Below are 27,807 nucleotides of genomic sequence, written 5' to 3' on the forward strand. Positions count from 1 at the left end.
TGTTGTAGATGGGCACAACCTCTTTATCTTTCAAAGTGTGTTCAGAATGTGACCATAGTCCTGCAATAATTCTTTCTTGTGTTGTATATAGGGATTCTCCTTATAGTGTTTTATTCATTGTTTATACATATAATTACTGTGTAAATTTGTATATACTGTATGTAGTGTGTCAATAGGTTTCTGTAGTTAGTCATTATTTCTTCCTCTGTAAATTTTATTTTGTTTTATACTTCCTTACTGTGTCAGTTTCATTCTTATAGTGTAGACTCCTTCACTTTAGTAGTAATTAACTTATTTTAAAAAAGCCAGAAAATAAGTTATTTGGCAGCTAGATGCCAAGTTTACATTGCATCCAGCATGCGAAGCGACATGTTGGACTGAACTACTTCTGTGCATGCATTGCGGTGGCTGACCTACGTGTTAGCTCCTACTACACCTGCACATCCTCTCCCTCTTGTAACGTTACTTTACATATTTATATCTCAAGGGCATTATTACCTTGTATTTGGGAAAAGTATGTCTTGTAGAATGAATCGGCACCACTATGATAGTGTTTGATTTCCAGGCTCCATATAGCATTTTGACATTAAACGGAATCTTAAATTACTATAACTTACCTTCTTCCTTTTAAAAACATATAAATAAATAAAATAAAAATTTTCTCTTAAAACTATGTTAACAATTGTAATATACCTATTATATCAAAATATTTCACTTGTTCATGTGCCATACTTAAAGTGAGGTTTGATCTTTGTCAAATCCTTTTAGTGTATATTCTGGTCCCAAAACTTTGTCCAATGCAGAAATGAGAATACCTGCGCTCATGTTCGGGCTAAACATCAAAACAAAATTCACAGCTCCTGTCCCCACAGACAAAGACTGTATACTTCTTACTATCTTCATGTAATGCTGTTTGGCAATATGACACTTTTAAACCAATTATAGTGAGGTATTTAAACATTATGAAATTTCAGTAACTATTCTTCAAGGTTGTCAGGGCGTGTCCTGACAGGAACAGTGATTTTCTTTATACTTTGAGTGTCAAGCACAAGCCTAACACTTCAGTTGGGCTTGGCAATAATTAAAATAGGGGTACAGTATGGGAAATAGGAGGGTTGTACGATCTTCCATACTTGGAATCCTTTATTGCCTCAGTGCATTTTCTAAATACTTGCACACAGCGAAGTATTACTTCTTGTAACTCCTCCTTCTGATCCTATAACAAGCAGGCAGATTCACTTGCCTTGGTTTGGACAGTCTCCTGGTTTGTTGATTGTAAAGAAACATTTTCCTATCCATATGTCCATCTATACTTCCTATTGTCTACAGGTATCCATTCGAATAAGACAGTTTACTACAAGTTTTTCTACTACCAAAAAAATACACTTTACAGAAAAATGTTCATGGTAATGGGTATTAATGTATGAAGTTTGACTCTTTGACTTGTTCCCCACTGCTGTCGGAATACAATTCTGCACCGAAAAGTTTGATATAAAACATCTTTGCAGCTCGTTAAACAGACCTTGTGATATTACATTAGTCAATGCAACCTTATCAAGTACCACATGGTACTTCCAGAATTACAGCTAGCACTGACTCCTCATTATCCTTGTTCAAGTTGTTAATATGTTCCCAACACAGTTCTTCTTTTATATCCACCCCTTGTCATACCTGGGAAAGTAATTTGGAATAAATTATGTGCCCCCACCCCAATTATTGGTCTGCAAGTGGGGTATTATTGTTACCTGTTCGAGTTTTTCTGATTGGTCGGGGGTTAGCTTCTTCATTGTGAGTAACTTTAACTACCTGCATATTGTGAGTTTGACCTCACCAGTTCGTTTCCTGTATTGCCCTGGAATTAAAGTCTCCTTGACCTTGAATTACCCTGGATATATGAATATTTCGTTGATTGTAATTGCCAGGTGGAAGACGGCCAGATGGTGTGTTTGCAGTCAGTTCCTGCCAGTTACTGTACTAGTTACTGCTACCTGCAGGGGATGCATTATGAACTTGTTGGCCACAGTCCTTCTGTTCAATATATGTCAGTCTTATTGTAATTCTGTTTGTGACTTCCTTTGAAACATCATTTTTACTTTTGATTTCCACTGTCACGATACTTATTTTTTGTATTACTGGTGTTGCATGGGGTGTGCAGGTGCCATGTTGGTTACTGCCACCGTTGGCATTCTGCTGTTGACTATTTTGTGGAGGTGCACATTGTATATTAATGTTCTGTGGCTGCGACAACCCCTGTTCATAGATTAGGTCAGTCGACTTGAGTATGGAAAAGGAATACTCTTTTATAATTTTCAGGTGTAGTGATCAGCTTGGCCGGCCAATGTGGCCGTGCGGTTCTAGGCACTTCAGTCTGGAACCGCATGACCGCAACGGTCGCAGGTTCGAATCCTGCCTCGGGCATGGATGTGTGTGATGTCCTTAGGTTAGTTAGGTTTAAGTAGTTCTAAGTTCTAGGGGACTGAAGACCACAGAAGTTAAGTCCCATAGTGCTCAGAGCCATTTGTGATCAGCTTTTTCCCTGATATGGAAAGGTAGGCGACTTTTCAGTATTTTCAATATGTCCCCAGGGGAAACTGGGTTTGTGCAGTGCGTGGTTATGTTTAAGCTTTTGTCATAATACTTCCTCAGTCCCCCATGTTTACTACTGAATGGTGATTGATTTGACAAAAACATTTTGACATAGCCTGTCTTGGACGGCTATGGACGAATATTTACCCAAGAAAGCCCATTCAGATTGCTCATAGGTATGGTGCTGTTAGCCATATCTGTTGCCCACAAAAAAACATTGCACTGTGTGTACCCCACAACAAACTGAATCTTCTGTGCTTCGGTACAGTTGCAGGGTAACACGTTGCGAAAAGCTCTGATAAACACTATGGGGTTCATTCTCTTACCAGCTGTTTGAAAAATTGGAAATTGCCCTTGATGGGGCAGACGTTCAGCCACTAATAAAGTAGACAAACATGGCATTCTTCAGATGTTGTATTTTGTAATTTCTTTCTTCTCCATCTGAAGAGCTGGTGGCAAATGGATGATAAGTATTACCACTATCTATCTTACCCGACAGCACCTGATTGCTTGCTATTAGCTCTACAACTTCTTATCCAGTGAATAAAATTATAATTCTAGATTAAAAAAAATGTATATTCTTTACTGTTTCCTTAATAAAATCTGAAGACAAGAATATAGAGGAAGGTAACATGTACTACACATCCTGTGCATGAAAGAATAAAGTCCAAAATTTGACTTTTCTATTTAAGGTAGCATGTTAGAGCATTTAAATTCTTTCTTGAGTAATTAATTATTTATCAAAAACTTTATCTGTTTTTCTCAAAACTTTTTTATTGTGACTTGATTCTCCTGTGCATTGGATGCCCCATATAAAGGGTGTCCCAGGAGGAATGGTGAGTGTTCAGGGATATGACAGGAATGATCATTCAGAGCAAAAAAGTCTTGTAAATATAGGCTGTAAAATGCTTACTTTGAGGCCTACAAACACTACTTCAACTTCAACACTGCGAAACACCTCTCCTCTACTGCAGCTCTTTGCTTGCCATATTTTGAGAGGTAGTAGGGTGGACAAAAAACAAGGGAAAAATGGCCATTATATGTGAGCTTGAAAGTGCATACCTTAAGAGCTATGAGCACTTGTTCATCACACTACTGAAAAAGTACCCATGACTCGGAGCATATCCAGTTTGGAAACCATGTTGTCTTGTTTTGGTCCATACTACCTCCGCGTGAAATGTGGGTAGCGAAGTGCCTGCAGTGGAAGAGATTTGGTTCACAGTATTGAAGATGAAGTAGTGTTCATAGCATTTTAGAGCCCATGTTTATGAAACTTTTTTACTTTGAATGATGGTTTCTGTCATATCCCTGAAAACACACACACACACACACACACACACACACACACACACACACAACTACAGACTCCATGGACATGGTGGAGAGCCACGCAGTTTTAAGGCGCCATGTCGAATTGTGCGGCACGTCCTGCTGGAGGTTCGAGTCCTCTCAGGGATGGTTGTGTGTGTCATTCTTAGTGTTAGTTTAAGTAGTGTGTAAGTCTAGGGACCGATGACCTCAGCAATTTGGTCCCTTGGGAATTCACATACATTTTAACGTTTTTCATGGCGAGGCTAGTTATTGATTATCAAGTTGTCGGGGCTGATGGAGGTGGGAAGGGGTAGGGATTGATTCACAAGAATAGTGCATGGCAATGGAATAGTACAAGGAAGATCTTTCAACAGATGGCTCAGTGGCTGCACAACAAGATGAAAGGAATTATGAAGGCAAAGCATCTAAGGAAGATAGAGTGTGTTTTTTTTTTGTGAGTTGGGGGGTGGAAATTATGAAGTAGAAATAGAGGTGAGGGAGAGGGGTAAGAGAAGAGAGAATAAGAGAATGCCCACAATGGGAGGGGGAGGCTGTAGGTGGAAGAAGAGTGGTGAGAGAAGGCAGTACATGGTCTGGATGGGGAAGGAATGGTGTGGACAGTAGAGAGAAGGGAAAAGGTAAGGTGAAGCAGTGGGAAACAGTTTAGGTGAGGGGGATTGTGAGAGAACAGGATTTGCTGGAGAGGCTGTTCCCACACAGTGAAGCAGATGTTGAAGTCATTTGTGTTCTTATGTGCACCATGTTTGGCAACTGGATTGTCAAATTCGTGGTTCATCACTGTTTGGCTGTGTCCAGTCATGCAAGTAAACAATTGGTTGGTTGTCATGTCCACAAAGAATGCTGTACATTAAATTGTGGCATAGTAGATACATAACATTGCTGCTTTCACCTGTGGCTTGCCTTGTACTGGCCAGGAAATACCTGTCACTGGATTGCAATGAAAGGTAATGGGTTGGCATGTGGGACATGTCTTGCACCTGATCTGATCACAAGTGAATGACCCATGGGTTGCATGTTTGGCAGTAGGATTGAAATAGGAACAGTCAAGGATATCCTGCAGGTTGGGTGAGTGGGCAAAAGTACTTAGAGAGGTGTGGGTAGGATATCCCTCATCTAGGGGCACGATGAGACCTAGTCAAAGCCTTGGTGATGGATGTGGGCTTTCTCCTGTAGATGCCTCCACGGGTGGCGAGGCTGCCGGGAAGAGATTCTTTGACATCAAAAAAGCTACAACTGTCAAAGTGGATGTACTGTTGGCTAATGCACTTGATATGAACATTTGTATTTATGAAACTATCTAAGAGTGGATATTGACATTGATGAAGATGGTTCATTGAGATAATGTGAAGTGGGTTTGTGAGCGGGTATTGCGGGATCTTAGAAGAGTCCAGATCATGAAAATGTCATCAATGAATATGAACCAGACAAAGAATTAGGTGTTCACTGGATAGGAAGGGTTCCTCCAGGTGGTCAATAAATAAGTTGGCATAGAATTGTGCCACGTGAGTACCCATGTCAGTACAACATTTTTGTTTGTATTTCCTTTTGAGAGTGAAATAACTGTGAGTCAGGAAAGTAGTGGTGGGTCTGGTATCAGGGAAAGGTAGTGTTCCATGGCCACAAGACCATGGGTGTAGAAGGTGTTATGGACAACAGTTTGAAGGTGTTGGCCAACAGGTGTGAAGATTTGTTGTCTGAGGGTGTTGTACTCAGCTGCAGTAGGACAACAAGCAGAGAGATTTGTGGGTTTGGGGGAATAGGTAAAAGGTAGGAGTACGGGGGGGGGGGGGGGGGGGGGGGGGGAGGCAAGAGGAGGAAGATGGCTTCAGGGTCAAGTTTTGGGATGGACATAAGGCCTTATGTTGGACTTGTGGGTTGGGAACTTGGTTGACTTGGTTGTAATGTTGGTATGAAGAGGTGTCAGAAACTTGGCAGTTACCCTCAACCATATAGTCACTATGATTCAAGACCCCTGTGTGGTTTTTTGTCCACAGAAAGGACAATAAGATCTGTATTGGTTTTCAGCTTACATATAGTTGTGGGTTTCATAGGAGTGGCGTTGGAGTCACAGGAGAGAGATGTAGGAAAAGAAGGTGAGGTTAGAATTGAGTAATCCCTGAAAGGTTACCAGGGGATGACAGTGGATTATGAATGGAGGGAAATTGGACCTTTTTTAAATGAGATTATATCTGGGCTTTTGGTTGTCTTTTATCATTGGGGTGCGTGGTGAAGAAGTGTTTCCCATGCAGAGGGTGAGTAAAGGAGAGAAGGTCCTTTACAAGCCCAGCAATTCCTTCCACAGTCCAGTTGCAACCATTTCCCTACACTAAAAGGCAGGGACATGTATGAAAGTAGCCAAGTTACACATATCAGCTGAGCTCCAATTACTTTACAGGATTCTATATGTGCAAGGCAGGTAACAAACTGTCTATTAGCATGAATGGCCATGGCCAGACTGTGCCAACTTGATCACACAGCTGCTGAATTGCTGCACATCACAACTCAAGTGATATTAACTTCTACTTCACTGTGCAGGCCATTCCCTGTCTCCTTCTGTTCAATAGCTGAAATCTAGATTTGGATTAAAAATACAGATTGGACTGATGGATTGCCGAATTCCTTTTCCTTTTTTGAAATTTACTAGTCACTGTGCACAATGCTTCCAATGGAATCAAACTTGGTTATAAGTAAGAGACAAATTATGCTTTGTAAAGTATTCCAAGTCAGCTAAGTATGAGAAAGAAATATCAACTGATTTCATTAGAACATGTTTACCTGCATCACCTTCTCATCCTCATCCTCATTCCCATACCCATCCCATTCCACATCCCCATCCTTAGGGATAGATTGGTATCTTAATACCAGACAACTTTTATCCAAAAAATGAGTCAAGTATATACCAAATTTTGTCGACATTGCTGCTGATATCCCTGAGTCATGCTTTTATGTTAGGTCTCTTCATTCCCACCCCCACCTTCAGTCATGGGAATCCTTTGTGGTCTTACTGTCACAGCAGTCCTTTTCAAGATTGCAAGTGATATGTGTGCAATATTTGGTAGAAGTTGCTTCATGTGTGTCAGAGATGGCCTGACATGTCACCGTCTTTGCCAGCCACCCCGCAACACCATCAAATAGCACACACACACACACACACACACACACACACACACACACACACACACACACACACACACACGTGCCAAATAATAAGGAAAATTTAAAACTCTCCCATAATCTACCTTTCCCTTTCTATTTTTCTTTCCCTTCTTCCACCTGCTTTATTACACTTTGCCCCTCATACCCTGTACCTCTTCCATTTGACTCTTCATACCCTTTATCTCTTCCATTTGACTCTTCATACCCTGTATCTCTTCCATCTGACTCCTCACATTTGGTACCTCTTCCCCTGCCACCCACTCTCACTTCCACATGCCTCACATCTTTTCCTTCTTCCTCTTCACACCCTCTTCCTTTTCCACATGACAGCTACCCCACTTCATCTTCTGCTTGTCTCCTACACTTTACCCTCCTCCCCCTTCTCTCTTGTCCATCTTCTCCTCGCCCTCACTTATGTCACACCATTACCACCCCACCTTGGGAAGTAGGGGGTTGTCACAGCCACAGTGTCCCTTTCCAAACAATAAGTATTAAGTGTAAGAATTTCGACTGAAGTTGAATCAGTGGTGTAGGAAGAGATGTGGAACATGCATCTATACATACATCCATGTTTAAAATGTATGTAGAGGAGTAATTAAACACTAACGGGTACCTTTGCATATTTTTGCAAGTTACTTTGTTTACTTTTAGAATTTAGCTGCCATTCCCTGGACCAATCAACCCTCTGCATGTCTTCATCCATCTTGCTACAGTCATCTGCCATTTCAATGTTTATATAGATAGTAGCCTCATGGAGCTTCCTACATTATCCACTAGATCAGTGCTCCACAACCTTTTTTACCTACCACTCACTCACTTTGTGTCTTTCTTAGTTGTAAAATTTATGTAAAGTGTAGGAGGCAAGTGGAAGATGGAGTGGGGTAGTGGGCAAGTGGAAAAGAAAGAAGGTGTTAGGAGTGAGAGGGACAAGGTGTGCAGAGGCAGGTGGAAGTAAGAGGGGGTGTGGGGAGGCAGGGGAAGAGGTATAGAGTGTGAAGAGTCAGATGGAAGAGGTACAGGGTGTGAGGAGGCAAGTGGAAAAGGGAAAGAGTGTAATGAAGCAAGTGGAAGAAGGGAGAGAGATATAGAAGAGAAAAGGTAGGTTGGGGGGAGTTTTAAATTTTCTGACCACCTACAAATTCCACAGTGACAGTGCCTTATAAAGTAGGGAAGTAACTTTACTTTAAAAAAATTCGTAAAGCAGAATTACAGCAAGTAAAAGCATATAATAATAATAATAATAATAATAATAATAATAACTGATTACTAAATTATCAATGTCAAAATTTTATGGAAAGCTATTTTTTTTAAAATTCCTGCTGCATACTACTGATAGCAAAAGCTGGAACACTCACTAGTGGGAGATAAGGACCAGATTGATGCCACTGTAGTTTACCCCATGTATGGGATAACATATCTTGTTTGAAAACTCATAATTCTGGAGACTTAACATATATTTTTCTGCCACAAGTGTTTCACTTCTGTGTAGATATCAAGTATTACCATTCTCCTGAAATATAGGTAGTGAAGTATGAAATGGTATACTTAAAGTTTTATAACAGCTGTAATGAGAATATTATAAGCAATTGTAAATATATTTTATTGAATTTGTGATGGTTTAAAATACATAGGATAGAAATATATCTGAGGACAAAAAAGTGCTACTGTTTATTTGGCAACACTTTAGATATACCTTGGAAGTCACAGTATAGTAATATTCTTTGATTCGTATTGTAATGCGAAGACATAGAAGAGCTGCAGATTTTCAGCATTTTGATTTTTTTCTAATATGGTCTTCTTTTTATTTATTTCAGTTCTCAGAAATGAAATAATACAAGTTGCCACTACATTAGTATTAATTGATCACAAATATTGCATCTTTTGTTGCAGGAAATCTGTTGCATCTTCTGAAAGCACATTGCTCATCCACACTCTCAGAAAAACCTCCATCCTCTGCAGTTGTTAACACTTCATTTAAAGCTGCAAGGTTTTTGCAACCAAATTATCTTGTACCAGAACCACAAAATGAAGTTGTACTAGCAAAGAAGGAACTGTTTCAGAGGTGGCTCAATGTAATGTTTGTGATTTTGCCAGACTTCTTGATAAACTTTGTGAGGTAAGTACATCTTGAAGAGTTTCCTCATTAACTAAGTATTTATATAGCTGACTGGCAGTGCAACAAAATATCATGACACACAACAAATAATAGTCATTTTATATTCATAAGTGAAGTAGAATATAATATCAAGTAATGACTATCATTCTTGCAAGACAATTTTTTCAAATACTGTAATATCAAATCATCTTGCAAAAGCGTGGTAACAAGTATGGTCACGTCGAAGACATTATTTGACTTTTATACACATGTAAGTCATCTCACAGTATTATGAAAAGGATAGATTGCTAGTCACTGTCTAGAGGAGATGTTGAGTTGCAGACAGGCACAACAAAGAACTTTTGTCCAAAAGACCTCTTCCTAAAGTAGACAGCACTCCGGCATTCATGCAAGCACAACTCACACATGCATGAAATATATTAATTTCCTTTGACTAGAGTTGTAAAATGATTCTGCAGTTTGTAACATAAAACAGATTACTTTTAAAATGCATAGATCCTGCCTAAAGTTGCACTTGAGCGTTGTAAAATTAATTGTGACTGACCATCTGCGTGTTTTGTGGGGATACATTGCTCTTGTATTATCAACCAAACACTGGAATAAGTATCTTCAGTGTGCATCAAACTGGGTACTCAAAAAGTTTCAAAGGTGTAAGAATTCTGTGTATTTGGAAATTGTATAAAATTTGGTTTTACACTTTTTGACTGACTAGATGCACTTGGACATGTCGACACAAAAGATTTTCTTCTTGCCATTAGAAGCCAGTCCTGTCAAGAGATTGGGAGAGATATAATGGTAATTTGAAACTGTGATCCAGCTTATTATGATTGTGAATTGGGTAACACAGTAATCTCTCAGCTTCACATATGCTCTACATTGTTACCAAATAGGAAATTGTTTGAGGGAGCTCAGCCAACATTAGCTGGCTTAATTTTTTGTAAATCCAAAGTTACCAAACTGGGGACTGCTTGGCAACACTAATTAGTTGTTTCATCAGTTATGTATGGGCTTCAACAATCAGTTGTTAGTCAAAATGGTGAGTGATACGCTAGAATGCAAATGTTGTCTTAGCGGTAGCTCGGAATTACAAGGAAGGTGTAATCACACTAGTATACATAAAAATATAAGTGCAGTTGTCCTCGCTGTAAAACATGCCCCTTGTGTCCACCCACCACCATCTACTCCACTCCCACCATGAATGTTTCCTACACCACATGAGTTATATTGATCCAATCGCCAGATAATAGTTTATCTAAATTCCAGTGAACAGAAGTTGCAGTCCACCACATTCTTGTTTCCACACCCTCCCGGGTTTAATCCACTTTTACATATGGTCCCCTCTCTTTTTTTTTATTATACTTCAACTATGTTTTTTATTGCAGTAGTTGTAACTGCTGACTCTATCCATATCATCTGTTGATTGAAGCTGCCACAAAGCTTAGTGAGGTATCATCTCTTACATGCTCTTTCTGACCCCTCCCCCTTCATCTTTATTTACCATCATGCACACTACAGGTGGATTCTCCCCTCATCCTTGTGTCTGAGTAACCTGCCTTTTTTTTGTTAAATTTTCCCAACTCAATCCCCTCCCCCATTATAAGGTGTGTAACTTTCAGTTTTTGTTTATCTATCGGCAGTACTACACATTTTGCCTCCTGAAGGTAAATAATGGTGAGAAATTCTGCCTAATAGTTTATTTATTTTGTTAAAGGTAAAAAGTAAATTCTAGCTTTGTCATACTTACTCAGTTTCATGGCTTTTTGGTTGTACAGACATTGTGTTTCATGAGTCTCAACGAATCAAAATTAAATACTCAGTTTCACCAACAGAAACTCTTTCAGTACTGTAGGTTGTACCAACTACTAACCAACATAGAGTACATTCCCAGCTATCGTCCTACGTGGTGAAAAAACTAAACAGAGTAACTGTTTAGTGGTGATCTGTATACCTTATCCAATGTTTCTGCAATCCACATCACTTCAGGCATTAGCCGATAACAGGTTGCACATAATTTCTCATAGCGACATGTCTAATCACAGTTTACATCAAGTATGAAGCACAGTGATTTACTAGAACTGAAACCTTTAGATTTATATAACCAAAATTTAAAGGATTTAAGAGGGCTACTCAGATTGTATCCTGAATCGTTTATATAGGTTAAGAACAACAGAGGGCTCGTAACACTTCCTTGGGAACAGCAGATATCATTTCTGTTTTACTTGGTCTTCTCCATCAATGACTATGAATACTTTGAATGGAAATCATGTATCCAATTGCACAACAGTGACTATACTCCATAGGCATGCAATTTGATTAGAAGTCATGTGAAGAATGATGTCAAAAGCCTTCTAAAAATCTAGAAATATGGACTCAATGTGAGACACCTTGTTTATAACACTCATGACTTCTAGTGATTTAAGAACTAATTGTGTTACTTAACAGTGATATTTTCTGAATCTTTCTTCAAGGTAATTCGTAACATTGGGTCACAGTATATGTTCCAAAATCCTACTGCAGATTGGTGTCAGGAATATGTACTGTGACAAGAATCTGGCAACATTGGGAATATCTGAAAGAACACTCAGAGGCTGGCTGACCGGCCTAGAGTTGTCAGCAACAGATCACCGAGTGCGAATGGAAAACACAACATAGCGCGATGTGGAAAAACAGCAGTGGTGTGTTATGGCTAGTGTTATAAGGGCGAGATGTAGAGCTGTTGCATCCATTCCGGAAGAGTGGAGCACGGCATGAATAGCACTTACAGCAGTTTGTAGTCCATAATTAAAATGAATTTAGTCTTGAGCTTGTAGAAATGGAACTACTCAGTTGCAAAAACATTCAGCAAAACTCCATTCTCTATCTGCTAGTAGGTATTTTGAACAGTGTCAACGTCTTTGATGCATAGGCAATTGGTTGCTCAGAACCATCATCATTGCTATGTGCCAGCACTACACCAATGCCATATGGAGAGGCATCTGTGGCCAAAACAAATGGATGCGATTGGGAAGAAAAATTAGCTTTCTAAATCACCAGGCCAGGACACCAGATTCCTGCCCACGAAATAGGTGTGTATGGCCAGAAAAGTCCTGAGCAATGCTTTGGAAGGCAAACTGGGGTTATGATTGGTGTACTGGCTCTTAAACCTGCTGGCTGGTGTTAGGAACTGGTTACATCTGGCAACATGCTGCGGGGTGGCAGTGTAGCTGATGTCGGTTGAGGTTGCAGAGGCTAAATGGAGACCTCCACCTCCAAGCCCCATAGCCATGGAAACCGACATTGGTGTTCTAGAGCAAAAGTTATAGCTGTGCAGTTGTGGGATGAGCACAGGAGGGCTTTCCAGGTCAGGGTGGACCACTGGTGGCAGTTGGTTGATGCAGACTAAGTTGGTTGGTATGAAGGTGCTCCAGCCTCTTTGAAGTGTCAACCATCATAAGGCACCATTGATGGGTGGTAACCGCTGTACTTGGCATCCTTGTGTCTTTTGTCCTGTACAAGTGTCCCCACACTGCTTAGCTCGATGGACATTGCCTGGTGTGCTGGGTCTGGTGTTTCCGGAGCTATGGGGCCAAGAGATGGAGGAGAGGTCATGGTTGCCATCCATGAAGGAACTCCACTGGGCTGCCGTCATGGATGGCAGTGGTCTGGTATGCGCTCAGGAACATTGTGAGTGCTGCTGTGGAGGTGATTAAATGTCTGCACTGAATGCTCTGCTTCCCCACTTAAGGGTGTGTGAAACTGTAGACTAAATAATTGTTTGAGTCACAGAATTGTTGCTGTGAATTGGGGTTCACTGTCAGATAGGATGGTTCGAGGAAGTCCTTTGATAGTGAGAACCTGGACAAGCTCATTAATTGTGGCATCTGTTATGGTGAAGTCATGCTGTCCACATATGTGAGAGTAAGTGTCCATGACAGTGAGCCACGTATACCTCAGGAAGAGATGCAAAAAGTTGAAATGAATGGAGTCACACAAGGGGATGAAAGATTTGGGTGGTGTGAGTGACCTGATGATGTGTACAAGTAAAACAAAGACACACCATGGCTCTATGCCCTTATTTAAACCTGGTCAGTAAGTGCAGGAAGACATTGGTGATGATTAGACCACGGATTTTTAGGTCGTAAAAAAATGCGTTTAGGCACCTAAAATAGGCTCTTTCAGTAGTTCATTTAGGCTATATAAAACCTGAAATAGGCTCTAATAAAAATGATGCAGAGAAAATAAAAATAAATTAAAATATGCAGTGTTCACAGTATGAACATCTTTTTAGTCATTAAAACAAGGAGAATGAATATTTACACAGTTACAGAGCACAGCAATCTGCAACATTAATGTTGAACATAACTCCAAATTTTTTGAGTTCCTGCAAGATAAATATCTCCGTAAAAAAGATGTGGCAATGGTTTAATTAATAAATTTGTTGTTTCACACATTCTGACCATAGTTGGATTCACAATAAATAACCAAAATCTTTTCTGGTTTTTCTAGTGAAAAACTGCGGTGCTTGGCAGTCAGAATCTATTTATACACTGAAAAAGAACGTTCTACATCAACAGATGTGACAAGGGCGTACTTTATTTTCGGCATATGTTGGACAGGAATGTTGCAGTCAGGAGTGCTGGATTTTCTACTAAGTATGTCGGCAGCTGCACACAACTCCTTCAGGCCAGTGTTCTTCTGCAAAACCGTTTGCATTTTTGCCCCTACTTTTTCCTCCTACTTCACCTGGCGCTTCATTAATTTTCATTTTGACTTCTTCAAGCAAAGAAATATTGTTGTAGATAGGTCTCCCTGAGCCTTCCAATTGTGAATTTATTCTTGCCATAAATGCGTAGTGGGCCCTAATGTAAGATAAGTCCCGTTTTAAAGAAGATTCTTTGAGTAACTCCATTGCTCCTCCGATATATTTTTAACCACCTTCTGGACAGTTTAGAGATGCGTACTATAGTATTCTGCTGCTATCAGCCACGTGCCCCATCGGGTGACAACAGGCTCTGGCGGCAGTTGGACATCTGGAAGCTGTTCTTTCAATGCCTGTATTCTTGATGGTGCCTTAACAAAAATTTTCTTCTCCATAGATATTACTTTATTTACTTTAGGAAATTGTAGCCTTACTTGCTGTGCTATGCGGTTGATCCCATGCACTACACAAGTTACGTGCAGCATCAATGGGTAGAATAATTTTAATAGTTGAAACGCTTCTGTCATATATGCAGCAGCATCAGTGGCGGCCAGAAGCACATTACTCTCATCCACTCCGTTTTGGTGTAGCACCTCAAGCCCATTGTTCACAAACTGTGCTATTGTTTGTTGGTTAGTTTTTGCAAGCTGTTTTGAGTAATCAAATGAGCCCTGGATGGAGCATCTGAATCTAGCTTGCCAACAATCAGGTTTGCAATGTAACGGCCAAGACTGTCAGTAGTTCATCCACAGAAATCCATATACAAGATTATCCAACATCTTCTCGGATTCTGTGCAATGCAGCATTGTAAGCTAAATCCACATAATTATTACGTAAAGTTGACTCTGCAGGAATAGACTGATGGCAGTACTTCTCAAGAAAACCTCTGAAAATAGGGTTTTCTAGTTTCCGAAAGGGGATGTTTGCTGCCACAAGTGCATGACACAAAGCACTGCAGAACTTGTTTTTTTCGGAGGATTCACCAGAGTTATTGGTTAAAAGACTTTGCTTCAATTTTGACTTTGGTTCAACATTAGCTTTATGTTAGATCCCAACTGCATGCTGAGTTAAGTGAGATTTCTTAACACTTGAAACCTAATACGAGAGAAAAGTGAAATGCAATTTAGAATCGCATATAAAGAATATTTCGTATTACTAAAGGATAGCGATAAAAAAGAATCCTGAGTGACAGGAAAATAAGAAGCCTCAGAAAAACATCAACTAACCTCCTAGTTGCATGCTTGGCAGAAAATAATTTTCCCATTTGTTGTATAATGTGGGAAATCTTGCAGCCACTGCCTTATATGAGTAGACTTTGAACTAGCTCTTTTCGGCATGGCGTAGTATTCTCACACGGAAACTAGAATTTATTTTGCACTTAGAACGTCAGTAATACTTAACATGTCGGTCGCTACATAATGTACTGATTTGTTTTCGCTGGGAAAAAGTGAACGATGACCTGTTTTTTTCCTTTTACTGCGTTGCATGGGAGCAGTACGTGAAGTACCGTACTCGTTGCTGGACATATGGCACCTGACAGATGGCCGCCCCTTCTGAACAAGCGAATGGAATCTACCGGTGCTTCAGATGAAAGCATCTCACTACTCGCAAATTATATTTGGAACCGGAAAATTCACGTATAATACCTTTCACGAAACAGAGTAGTTTGATAGGACTACCTGTAGGTAGCAGCGAGAAACTGCCCGAAGGGCAGTAATTTAACTATAGAGGGCATCTACGATTAACATTGTGATTTTTTAATCCGTACTCCGCTTAAGGCCTATGAAACCATTTATTTCCAGAAATACACAGCTGGCCAGAATCCTACGATCGAAATATTTTCAAATGTAACATTTAGTACTCTCACGTTCGATTCTAATGTGTAACTCAAATCTTTGACTGGTTCCCATTCGCTCACCGAAGTTAAGCACTGTTGCGCTCGGCACATACTTGGATGGATGACCATTCGGCCGTGCCGAGTGCTGTTGGTAGTAAGGCAAGCAAAGGAATTGTACACAGTCTCTAACGACCTTCACCTTCGACGAGACGTAAAGCCCGAAGTTTACTTCCTTCTTCTAATCTTTGAAAACACAAGAACTCTGTGAGATTAATGAAATAGGTACTTTTTAGGATTTTGGTGCCGAAATAGGCAAAATTAGGCGTCAACGCCGAAATACGCAATTTTAGGTCCTATAGAACTAACGATATTCAGTTTGGTTAGTCACGAAACGCTTAAGTACCAACTCATATGCAAATTGGAGCTTATGAAAAAAATAGGTTTTAACCTAAAGATTCGTGATCAATTTTTTATATATGAATAATAAAACACCTATAAAGAGTATTTGGTATTAACAGGGATAGCGATATAAAAAAAAAAAAAAGACCGAAGTGTTAGGCAAATACGAAGCATGAGCGCATATCAACTAGCCACCTTGCTGCACGCTGGGCAGAAAATATTTTTTCCATCTGTCGTATAGTGTGGAAAAACGTGGAGCCACTGTGTTATATGATGAAATAGGCACTTTTTAGGATATTAAAGCCGAAATAGGCACAAATAGGCACTATCGTCGAAGTAGGCTCTTTTAGGTCCTATAGAATTAGTGCTATTAAGTGTAAAAAGTCATGAAACGCATAAGTACAAATTTTTATGCAAATAGGAACTCAGGAACAGAATAGGGTTTTACTTAAAATCCGCGGTCTAGTGATGACTGATAGACAATTGGGAAGACGAGTCCAGGCCTGTAGCTCCAAATTGGTGGTCTTTGAAAAGCATATGGGCCACCAGTGGAGCACATAGCACATAACTCACCAGAAGACTATGTAATGGAAAAGACATCCAAAGTGTGTCAGTTTTCATGTCTTACCTGCTGGTGAAGGGCAGGATCCAGTTCTGAGCGTAAGCAAGATAGAGTGGAACCCAACTCTGCAGCTTGCACTGTGCCCATTCCAGAAGACTGAAGCACAGCCCGAGTAGCGCTGCCAGCAGTTGGGATCCAATTCTGAGGGTAGGCAAGATAGAGCAGCATCCAACTACGGTGCCATTGTGCTGTGCCCATTCCAGTAGATTAGAGCACGGCCTGAATAACACTACCATCAGTTTGGATCCAATGCTGAGGGTAGTCAAGATAGGGCGGCACCTAAAACTGCAAGTATTTTGCTGTGCCCATTCTAGAAGACTGGAGCACAGCCCGAGTAGCGCTGCCAGCAGTTGGGATCCAACTCTGAGGGTAGGCAAGATAGAGCAGCATCCAACGACGGTGCATTGTGCTGTGCCCATTCCAGTAGACTAGAGAATCGCCTGAATAACACTACCATCAGTTTGGATCCAATTCTGAGGGTCGGCAAGATAGAGCGGCCTCTAACACTGCAAGTATTGTGCTGTGTCCATTCCAGAAGACTGAGCACAGTGCAAATAGCACTGCCAGCAGATGGGGTCCAATTCTGAGGGTAGGCAAGATAGTGCAGCACTAACACTGCAAGTATTGTGCTGTGCCCATTCCAGAAGACTTGAGCACAGTCCGAGTAGCGCTGCCAGCAGTTGGGATCCAACTCTGAGGGTAGGCAACATAGAGCAGCATCCAACAACGGTGCCATTGTGCTGTGCCCATTCCGGTAGATTGGAGCACGGCCTGAATAACACTACCATCAGTTTGGATCCAATGCTGAGGATAGGCAAGATAGAGCGGCACCTAGCACTGCAAGTATTTTGCTGTGCCCATTCTAGGAGACTGGAGCACAGCCCGAGTAACGTTGCCAGCAGTTGGGATCCAATTCTGAGGGTAGGCAAGATAGAGCAGCATTCAACGACGGTGCCATTGTGCTGTGCCCATTCCGGTAGATTGCAACACGGCCTGAATAACACTACCATCAGTTTGGATCCAATGCTGAGGGTAGGGAAGATAGAGCAGCACCTAACACTGCAAGTATTGTGCTGTGTCCATTCCAGAAGACTTGAGCACAGCCCGAATAGCGCTGCCAGCAGTTGGGATCCAACTCTGAGGGTAGGCAAGATAGAGCAGCATCCAACTACGGTGCCATTGTGCTGTGCCCATTCCGGTAGACTGGAGCATGGCCTGAATAACACTACCATCAGTTTGGATCCATTGCTGAGGGTAGGCAAGATAGAGCGGCACCTAACACTGCAAGTATTGTGCTGTGCCCATTCCTGAAGACTGGAGCACAGCCCGTGTAGCGCTGCTAGCAGTTGGGATCCAATTCTGAGGGTAGGCAAGATAGAGCAGCATCCAACGACGGTGCCATTGTGCTGTGCCCATTCTAGTAGACTGGAGCACGGCCTGATTAACACTACCATCAGTTTGGATCCAATGCTGAGGGTAGGCAAGATAGAGCGGCACCTAACACTGCAAGCATTGTGCTGTGTCCGTTCCAGAAGACTGAGCACAGCGCAAATAGCACTACCGGCAGATAGGATCCAATTCTGAGGGTCAGCAAGATAGAGCGGCATCTAACACTGCAAGTATTGTGCTGTGTCCATTCCAGAAGACTGAGCACAGCGCAAATAGCACTACCAGCAGATGGGATCCAATTCTGAGGGTAGCCAAGATAGAGCGGCGCCTAACACTGCAAGCATTGTGCTGTGTCCATTCCAGAAGACTGAGCACAGCGCAAATAGCACTACCAGCAGATGGGATCCAATTCTGAGGGTAGGCAAGATAGAGCAGCACCTAACACTGCAAGTATTGTGCTGTGTCCATTCCAGAAGATTGAGCACAGTGCAAATAGCACTACCAGCAGATAGGGTCCAGTTCTGAGGGTAGGCAGGATAGAGCATCCCCAAAGCTGAAGCTGTTGCACTATGGCGGTCTGGAAGACTGGAGCACAGCCTGGATAGCTCTACCAGCAGTTTGAATCAGTTGTGAGGGGAGGAAAGATAAAGCTGCACTCAATGGTGGAGCTGTTGCACTATGCTCATTCCGGAAGACTGGAGCACGGCCTGAATAACTCTACCAGTAGTTTGGCTCTGGTTCTGAGGGTAGGCAAGATAGAACAGTCCCCAACGCTGTTGCTGTTGTGCTGTGACCATTCCAGACAACTGAGGCACGGCCAAAATAGTGCTACCAGCAGTTTGTAGTCTGTGATTAAAATTAACTTTGTCCTGAACATAGACACGTGAAACTTCTTAACTGCAAAAACAATCACTGAAACTCTCTTCTCTGTCTGTGAGTAGTTGTTTTGTCAGACAGCATCCTCCCACAGTGAGACTGTTGTCTACGAGATAATTAGTAATGGAATAAATGATTGGCTGGGATCCAATGCAGCTGCACTGTTTAATGCTACGAGCAGGGCATTACTGTGGGCTAACACTTGTATTGGGCAAAAGGGAGATATAATGAAAGTTTATTTGATTATTATTTAATTAAACAGTGCTTTATCTCACGCAATGGAAGTGTGTTTTATCATTGTTTAATTAAACTGAGATTGAACTGTGATTTTGCTCATACATGTTTACTTTGGTAATGTAAATACAGCTATTCATTACATGTGTACAATGTATGCCACACACCTGCTCATGTTATGATAAACCATATGCCTGCTCAATTGTTAACAAGGCCACAGCTGATTCTTGTTCAACAGAGCTAGTGCTCCACCTCTAATTATCAATGTGTCGATGTGACTTTATAAAACTTACCCTCTTTCTGATAAATTTCTACTTTTTGAGCTCTGTAACTGTGGTGCTTTCTCATAACTAATAAAGTAAATCTGCTAACCATTTATTGTTTTATGAGATTTAATTGTAAACTTTGCTAAAGGGCTTATTTACATTAGACGCAGTCTGTTACAATGTTTTATCAGATTCACGTTGTTACCTTGGTGAAGTCTTGAGACTTAATGAAAGACTAGCAGTTCTTTGGTGTCCCGTGCAACATCTTTTAGCAATGAAAGACAAGCAAGTTGCACATCAAAGATTGAATCAGAGTCCTATCAGCAGAAAGCTGTGGTGCTTTTCACATGAAAAGAACTGTAATATGCATATTATGAACTGGAGTAAAATAAAGTCTTGGCATTTTTTTCCGAACTCTGTAAACTCATATGATCACTTAAGTATGAAACTCAGGAAGTTCAGGTAGTATATAAATAATTTAAGAATGAAGGAGACCAGTCACTGAATAGCAGAAGCATTGAGTTGTTGACAGGCACACACAGAAGAGAGAGAAAACTTGCTAGCTTTCAGAATAAATCCTTTGTCGAGCTATGGTACAAATACATGCACGAAACATGTCGTATGTATTTGTATTCTAGCTCAACAAATGATTTTTTTCTATTAGTCAGCAAGTTTTGTTTCTCATTCTTATGTGCCTGCCAACAGCTCAACACATCTGCTATTTTGTGAGTGGTCTCCTTCATCCCTAAACTGTTTACATTATGAAACTCAGAAAGGATTACTTGAAAATGTATAGCAGTTGGTCATTTTTTTTTAAATTCATTTATGCCAAAATACTTTTCAGATTTTCGCCCATCACCAGTTTCCATAATACATATTCATTATTATTCTGTGTATGTTTGCTGAAGTTTCAGTACTGCAGCTGTGTGTATATCTCACACACACTAACAACACACTTGTTGCATGACATTTGCCATGTGACTAACTTATGCAACTGTTTGTGTGTCATAAATTTCACTTAAAATCAAATTACAATTTTCTTGCATGTTCAGATACAGTTTCCAAAGTCAGTTGTATTCACAAACTTGCAGCATGCTGCAGGTGAAAGTAGGTCTGCAGCTTGTCTTACAATTGAAATAAATGGTTATAGCTCCATCATAAATTCTATTGAGAATAATCTATTTTTTATTTCTTGATGGTGACTAGTTTTGGACACAGATACGACTTATGATGGAGCTACAACCATTTATTTCCGTTGTATTTCTTTTACTTAATGTTGCTGAACTTGAAACCTTGATCCAAGTCCCTGTATAAATGAAAAAATTAACGACAGATCGTGTCATATTCATTACATAACATATGAGGGGCATTTGAAAAGTCTGTGCAAAAATAAAAACTACTAACGATTTGAGCTAAACCTTTTTTATTTTTCAACATAGTCTCCTTTTAGACTTATACACTTCGTTCAATGCTGTTCTAATTTGTTAAATGCTGTTCTAATTTGTTGATCCCTTCCGAATAATAGGAATTGTCCAAGTCTACAAAATAGCTATTAGTTGCTGCAATCACCTCCTCATTTGAATAAAATCTTTGTCCCGCCAGCCATTTCTTCAAATTAGGGAACAAATAGTAGTCCGAGGGAGCCAAGTCTGGAGAATAGGGGGGATGTGAAATGAGTTGGAATCCTATTTCTAATAAGTTTGTGGCCACAACTGCTGAGGTGTGTGCTGGTGCATTGTCGTGATGGTAAAGGACTTTTTTTGCAGTCCAGTCACTGGTGGCCGTTTCCCCCCCCCCCCCCCCCCCCCCCCCCCCCAAACGGTCCAATAACAATGAATGATATGCACCTGTAATAGTTTTACCCTTTTCCAGATAGTCCATGAGGACTATCCCTTTTGAATCCCAAAAGACAGTCGCCATAACCTTTCTGGCTGAAGGAATGCTCTTAGCCTTTTTTGCTGCAGATTCTCCCTTGTTAACCCACTGTTTAGATTGTTTTTTGGTCTCATGAGTATAGTAATGTATCCATGTTTCATCCACAGTGATGAAATGACGCTTAAAGTTCTGCAGATTCTTCCTAAACAGCCGCAAACCATCCTTGAAACACTTCACACGATTCTGTTTTTGGTCAAGTGTGAGTAATTGCGGAACTCATCTTGTGGATATCTTTCTTACATCCAAATGTTTATGCAAAATATTATGTACCCATTCATTTGAGATGCCCACAGCACTAGCAATCTCAAGCACCTTAACTCTACTGTCATCCATCACCATATCATGGCTTTTATGAATGATTTATGGAGTCATAACCTCCACAGTGTCCAGAACGTTCAGCATCACTTGTGCCCATATGGCCACACCGAAAATTTTGAAACCACTTATAAACTATTCTAATCGAAAGTGCAGAGACATTTTAATGTTTATCAAGCTTCTCTTTAGTCTCCTGAGGCGTTTTGCCTTTCATAAAGTAATATTTAATCTCCACACGAAATTCTTTTTTGTCCACTTTTTGACAATCAGTCAACTTCCTTGAGTCACACGAATGCTAAACACAAATACATAGACAAATATGGCTGAAACTTGGTGTGTGTTCTTTCCAAAGGTGCACCTAACTAAACATGACCTCAATACGAGCCGGTGGTGCCATCTCTCGGGCTTGGCATGCCCCTCTAGTGTGTGTGAAATATTATGACTAGGGCATGCTTATTTTACAGGCAAACTTTTGCTTATTCAGATTGGTGGAGCAATGGCTTTTAGTTAGCACAAATTGAACATTAGCATCTAGGATGAATGATATAAAAAAAAGGCATATTTTAAATTAAGAAACAGCAAATTTTAAGGCAGGCAGATCAAATACAGATTGGATCGCACTAACAGAATCATAACTAAATTGTCATAAATAATATACACTTAATATGGTGTGGTTTACATATAAGACTGGATGATCTCAAAGCCAGAATATTAATATTTATTTGGAATAATGTAGCAACGGCAATTGGGTATCACAGAAGTTGGTTGGCTATTCATGTTCTGTCGTCATAAGTATCTATGGAAAGTGGTAGAAGGACAGTGAAACCACAAGTAGTTGACAAAGTTTTGGACATCTAGACTTCATCGCATGATGAAATTGGAAACTTTTCCGCTTTATAAAGCATGATAGGTGACAATCTGTGGCAGATCTGATGACTGAGTACAATGTTGGTGCAAATGTTTTGGAGCACACCATTTAGCGCACATTGTTGAACTTGGGGCTCCACAGCAGATGACTTGTATGTGATCCCATGTTGACCCAGTGACATCATCAATTACGATTGTATGAGAAAAAGGAGCTCTGAGGTTGAACCTTGTATAAATGGTAACATGTTGCCTGGTTGGATGAATCACGTTTCTTATTACATCAAGTTGATGGTCATGTCCAGATATGCAGTCATGCAGGTTAACGTCTGCTTGAAATATGGCCTGCGTCACATGTACAGCCCAATGGGATCAGTACTATGCTATAGTGAACATTCACCTGGGCGTTTGTGGGACCTGTGGTAATAAAAGCACCATGACTGCTGCAGACTATGTGAACATTATTGCATACTATCAGCATCCTTTCATGCTTGATGCCTTCCCTGACGGAGATGGGATCTTTCAACAGAATATGTGTTCATGCCACGAGGCCAGAATCATTTACAGTGGCTGAGGAGTATGATAGTGAAGTCACATTGCTCTCTTGGTCACTAAATTTGTATTGTCTGAATCAAATGGAACACAATTGCAATGCTGTTCAGTGTCAGCTCTGTGTCTGCAAACTACCAGTCCATAATTTATGGGAATTATGTGACCTGTGAATGGGCATGTGATGAAACATACCCCTGGAAACTTAACAACCACATATCAAATCCATGTCATGCAGAATAAGTGCTGTATTGCATTCCAAAGGTGGACCACCACTGTATTAAATAGGTGATCATTAATGTGTGTAATTTTTTTGCGTCATTCATACTATGTGTAAATCTTCTGTTTCTGCTATCCAAATCCTCATCACTCTTCTAATCTGAATAGGCAATAGTTTGCCTGAACAATAAGCAAATTATAGTTCTTACAGTACGTATATTGTATGCTAAGCAATGAATGACACCAAAAGTAGCTTCAGTTTTTAATTCATACTGAGTCTTGTATCAGGTTTGGAGATCATCACTATTAAGGCCAGTAACATGACTGACATCAGAAGTAGTTTCCAAACCCACACAAACTTGTAATTTCAAATGTAAAAAAATGCACAACTTTGCCAAATGGTTAATGTTGTGCTGCAACAGAATACCAGTAGTTTTGAAAGTGTGTATGATTTATACGTATCATTGTATCAAAAATCTAAAGGATACCAAGTTAAATTGTGTTCACCTTAATGTAAATTAGATGTAAATATACAGCATGCAAAAATGTGGTACCAAAAAGCAGTTGATATAAACAAAATAACAATAAATATACACCTCTATTATGCTGATTATGGATGGGTGACAACCCAAAACATGCATTGGCATAATAAAGTTGTAGGTTACTTTAATTTTTTGAATAATTTAATTCACAACTATAGAACTCCACTGGCATGCCGAATAATGAAGGGGTTACAGAGTGTCAGAAGCAGTGTACCAAATAGTTATGCAGGTTTGCAGCATGACTGCCAATGACCATAGCCAATATTTATACATCACAAAGTGAAGCAATTGATAAGACAGTAATCAACTTCATTGAAGCATTGATGAAATAAAAACTGATTATTCAGTCTGTGGTATCTCATCATCACATACCTGCAGCAGGTAGTATAGATTAGATATGACAAAGTGCAGCTAAATATTGAAAATATCCATGGAAGCCCTTTACCTTTAAGTCTAGATTATCAATATTGAAACGGTACATTTGGAAAAAAAAGATAAACTGCTAAATTAAAAAAAAAGTCAGATTAGCTGTTTCTTACCCTTGACTTTTCAGCAACTTCCACTGACTAGACTACAGTAAGAATTGGAATGTGTGCAGTTCTCTCACACCATGTACACAGTTGTCATAACTCCAGGCAGAGTGGAGTTCTATGGTTGTGGATTAAATTATTCAAACAATTAAAGTAACCTACAACTTTATTATGCCAATGCATGTTTTGGGTTGTCACCCATCCATAATCAGCATAATACAGTTGTATATTCATTGTTATTTTGTTTATATCAACTGCTTTTTGGTACCACATTTTTGCACGCTGTGAAAATCTGCAGAGTGAAAATCTCATTCTGGAAACATCCCCTAGGCTGTGGCTAAGCCATGTCTCCGCAATATCCTTTCTTTCAGGAGTGCTAGTTCTGCATGGTTCGCAGGTAGGAGACGAGGTACTGGCAGAAATAAAGCTGTGGGTACCGGGCGTGAGTCGTGCATCGGTAGCTCAGTTGGTAGAGCACTTGCCCGCGAAAGGCAAAGGTCCCGAGTTCGAGTCTCGGTCGGGCACACAGTTTTAATCTGCCAGGAAGTTTCATCTTTAAGATTAGTAATGAGAAATTATTTGGACTGTCAATATAGTTGTTTCATTGTTGTGTTATAAATGAATATGTACTTGGACAGTTAATTTCTGTGATTTCTGTTTTTAATTACACAGTGGCAGTAAAATTGTGAGAAATGGCTGTATTGAGGTTGAATATTAATTTGACCACAGGTGTTTTTTGTGGTAGACTTGTTGGCTCAGAATTTCATAGAGAATTAATGCGATAGGTGCACTTGAGGATATTTAATTTACAAATATTAATTTAATTGCCTGTCACAAGTGGTAAATAAATTCAGTGTCATGAAATTGTGTTTCAGATGAAAAGGTTACTAGGAATATTTTAACGACTTGAGACTCTAGGTCGAAATGTATCAAACCACTTCTTTACAATTTAGACCTACATGTATGTGGATTGTAGTTAAGAGCACAAGCTTCTTTCGTCAGTCTTCCTGTAGATTGGGTGAGTTAACATGAAGAGAGGTCACTGTTAAAGGAATAAGAGTAAACAGTAATGTCACAGTGCCATTTTCCTCAATGTCTGACAGTGTGTCAGTATTTTGAGGCTATATCTCCATAGCTTGGAAAAGATGTCTACATTACTGGGCCTTATACAAATGATTTCATTAAACTTCACTGGCGGGTAACGAGGATATCATCGCAGTTCGGAAACTGGTGAAGGACGGCAGATTCAAACATACCATCACGTAGAAGACTGTTAAGAGTTAGGACTACCTGTACCTGCAGCTTACAAGACAACATTAGAATGAGGAATAACAGCAATGGAAATTTGTAGGTGGACTAATATGTATAATAAGGGAAAGGCAACATCTCACCTATAGTGGATTGCTGCATGGAGCACAGTACCATGCAACAGGAAACAAGCAGTCACTCAAGCTTTTGAGCTCTTGCCCTTTTTCTAGTGAAAGTGCACACAGTCACACACACAACCACGTAGACACAAGGCAAGTGTGCTCTTGGGTGTCTGTATGGCTGTGTATTGCGAATGTGTATACTTTATAATGTGGGGTACAACACAACCCTGGATGTGAGCAGCTGGCACGTTGAGGTTTTTTATATGAAAAAAGTTTAGTAGTATTACTTCTGACTGCATTAATAGCACTGTTTCAATTGAGCTGAGGAGTCCATAGTTTCATAGCTATATTATTCCATTAAAGCGACAGAAGAAGAAATAGTTTTTGCAAATCTGGTCTGTTGAGAAGACTTTGCTGACTTTTCCATTAGGCAAATGCTTACACGTATAATGCTCAATATTCAGTAAAGAGGAAAGAAAACAAAACATGTTGCAAATAGCTAAGTTGCAAAAAATTACTCTAAGATCAGGTACTGTCACTCAGCTATTTGTTCCCAGCTATGTGTCTATTAAAAATTGTTGTAAATATTCAGCAGTATTGGCTCCATAGTCCTTATCTTGTCCCATTTGATTTTACTTGGCTCCCAAAATAAATACTTGACTGACAGATTCTCATTTTCTGTACTAAACAACCTCTGTCATTGGCAGCACCATAAAATATGTAAAACATTTTTTGTGAGTGCTATTGAAAATGTAGAGATTTATTGAGATTAGTAAAAATTATTTTGAAAATACAAAATAAAACAGATCACTATCACAAAACCGACCTTGTACCCTCTGTTTGCAATTGATATCTTTATTGCAAATAATTCAGAAGCTGACATCAGTAACACATTTATTTTATTTACTATGAAAGATAGAAATATTATGGACGTGGACTCTGCATAATGTAGGAAATAAACTGTAGTGTTAACTGAAGTATTGGAAGAGATATTTTATCACTATGCACAATGGTTCATACAGTATCATTTCTCTGAAATCCAAACTATTGAAATTATATAAGTGTCATTAGGTAATATAAGAGCAGTTTTACAAATGAAGACACCCCTTTCTTCCTCCACCCTACCGACCGAACAGAACCCCTCATATCTCAGACCACCTAAAGCACTGCAGTCATGGTATTGTGTGTTCAGCTGACACATTGCAGGTGCAGAATTTTTCCGACAGCTAGCAAGTTTTCATTCTCTCTCTCTCTCTCTCTCTCTCTCTCCCCCTCCCCCTCCCCTCCCCCTCCCCTCCCCCTCCCCCTCCCCCTCCTCCTCCCCCTCCCCCTCCCCTTCTCCTTCTCCTTTCAGCCCCCCCCCCCATCAATGACAACGCTTATACTATTAAGTGATTGGTCGCTACCCATATATTAACTATTCAATAACTCATCTGATACTATAGATATTTCAAATGTCTTTTCAATATATTGGATTTTCAAAACTTCATAAAGACTTATTTTAAAAACTTATTTTAAGAAAGTTGTTAGGTTTGAATCAGGGAACTTATTATTTAAATTTCTGTCAGCCGTCTGTCATCATTGATTTAGACGTATTATCGATAAACTTATTTCAATTTTGAAAAAATAGTTTTAACATTTTTGTTGCTATTAAATTTAAAAGAATATTTTGAAGCTGGTTAATTATGCTAAATCTATGTTTACAGATACCAGAGAATAAACATTTCTCAATTGAAAGAGCAGAAACATTAACAGATCTTAAAGCTATACTTAATATTCAAGTTCAGTGTTTAGAAATGATCTTAAAAAGTGTTGTCAATTTAGATACTAACAAAAAATTTCAGATCAAGAATAGAACCCTTTTACACACAACACACACACACACACACACACACACACACACACACACCAAAGGCCAACTTTTCGCACATGAGAAACTGTAGGTTACATAGAACATTGTTATGCGTATGTTACGATTTGCAGTAAAAAGTG

General features: G+C 39.9%; 1 protein-coding gene across 4 annotated transcripts in view; it reads left to right on the forward strand.

Annotated features, from left to right (window-relative positions):
• Positions 1-27,807, forward strand: part of LOC126272246 (speckle targeted PIP5K1A-regulated poly(A) polymerase-like) — a 236,552-nt gene that overhangs the window by 127,707 nt on the left and 81,038 nt on the right. For all 4 annotated transcript variants that reach the window (XM_049974953.1, XM_049974957.1, XM_049974955.1 and 1 more), the window contains one exon: positions 8,965-9,190. In XM_049974953.1, coding sequence (XP_049830910.1) covers positions 8,965-9,190 — 226 coding nt within the window. The remainder of the gene's footprint in view (positions 1-8,964; positions 9,191-27,807) is intronic.

This window comes from Schistocerca gregaria, chromosome 5 (genome assembly GCF_023897955.1).
Source record: "Schistocerca gregaria isolate iqSchGreg1 chromosome 5, iqSchGreg1.2, whole genome shotgun sequence".
Taxonomy (NCBI): domain Eukaryota; kingdom Metazoa; phylum Arthropoda; class Insecta; order Orthoptera; family Acrididae; genus Schistocerca; species Schistocerca gregaria.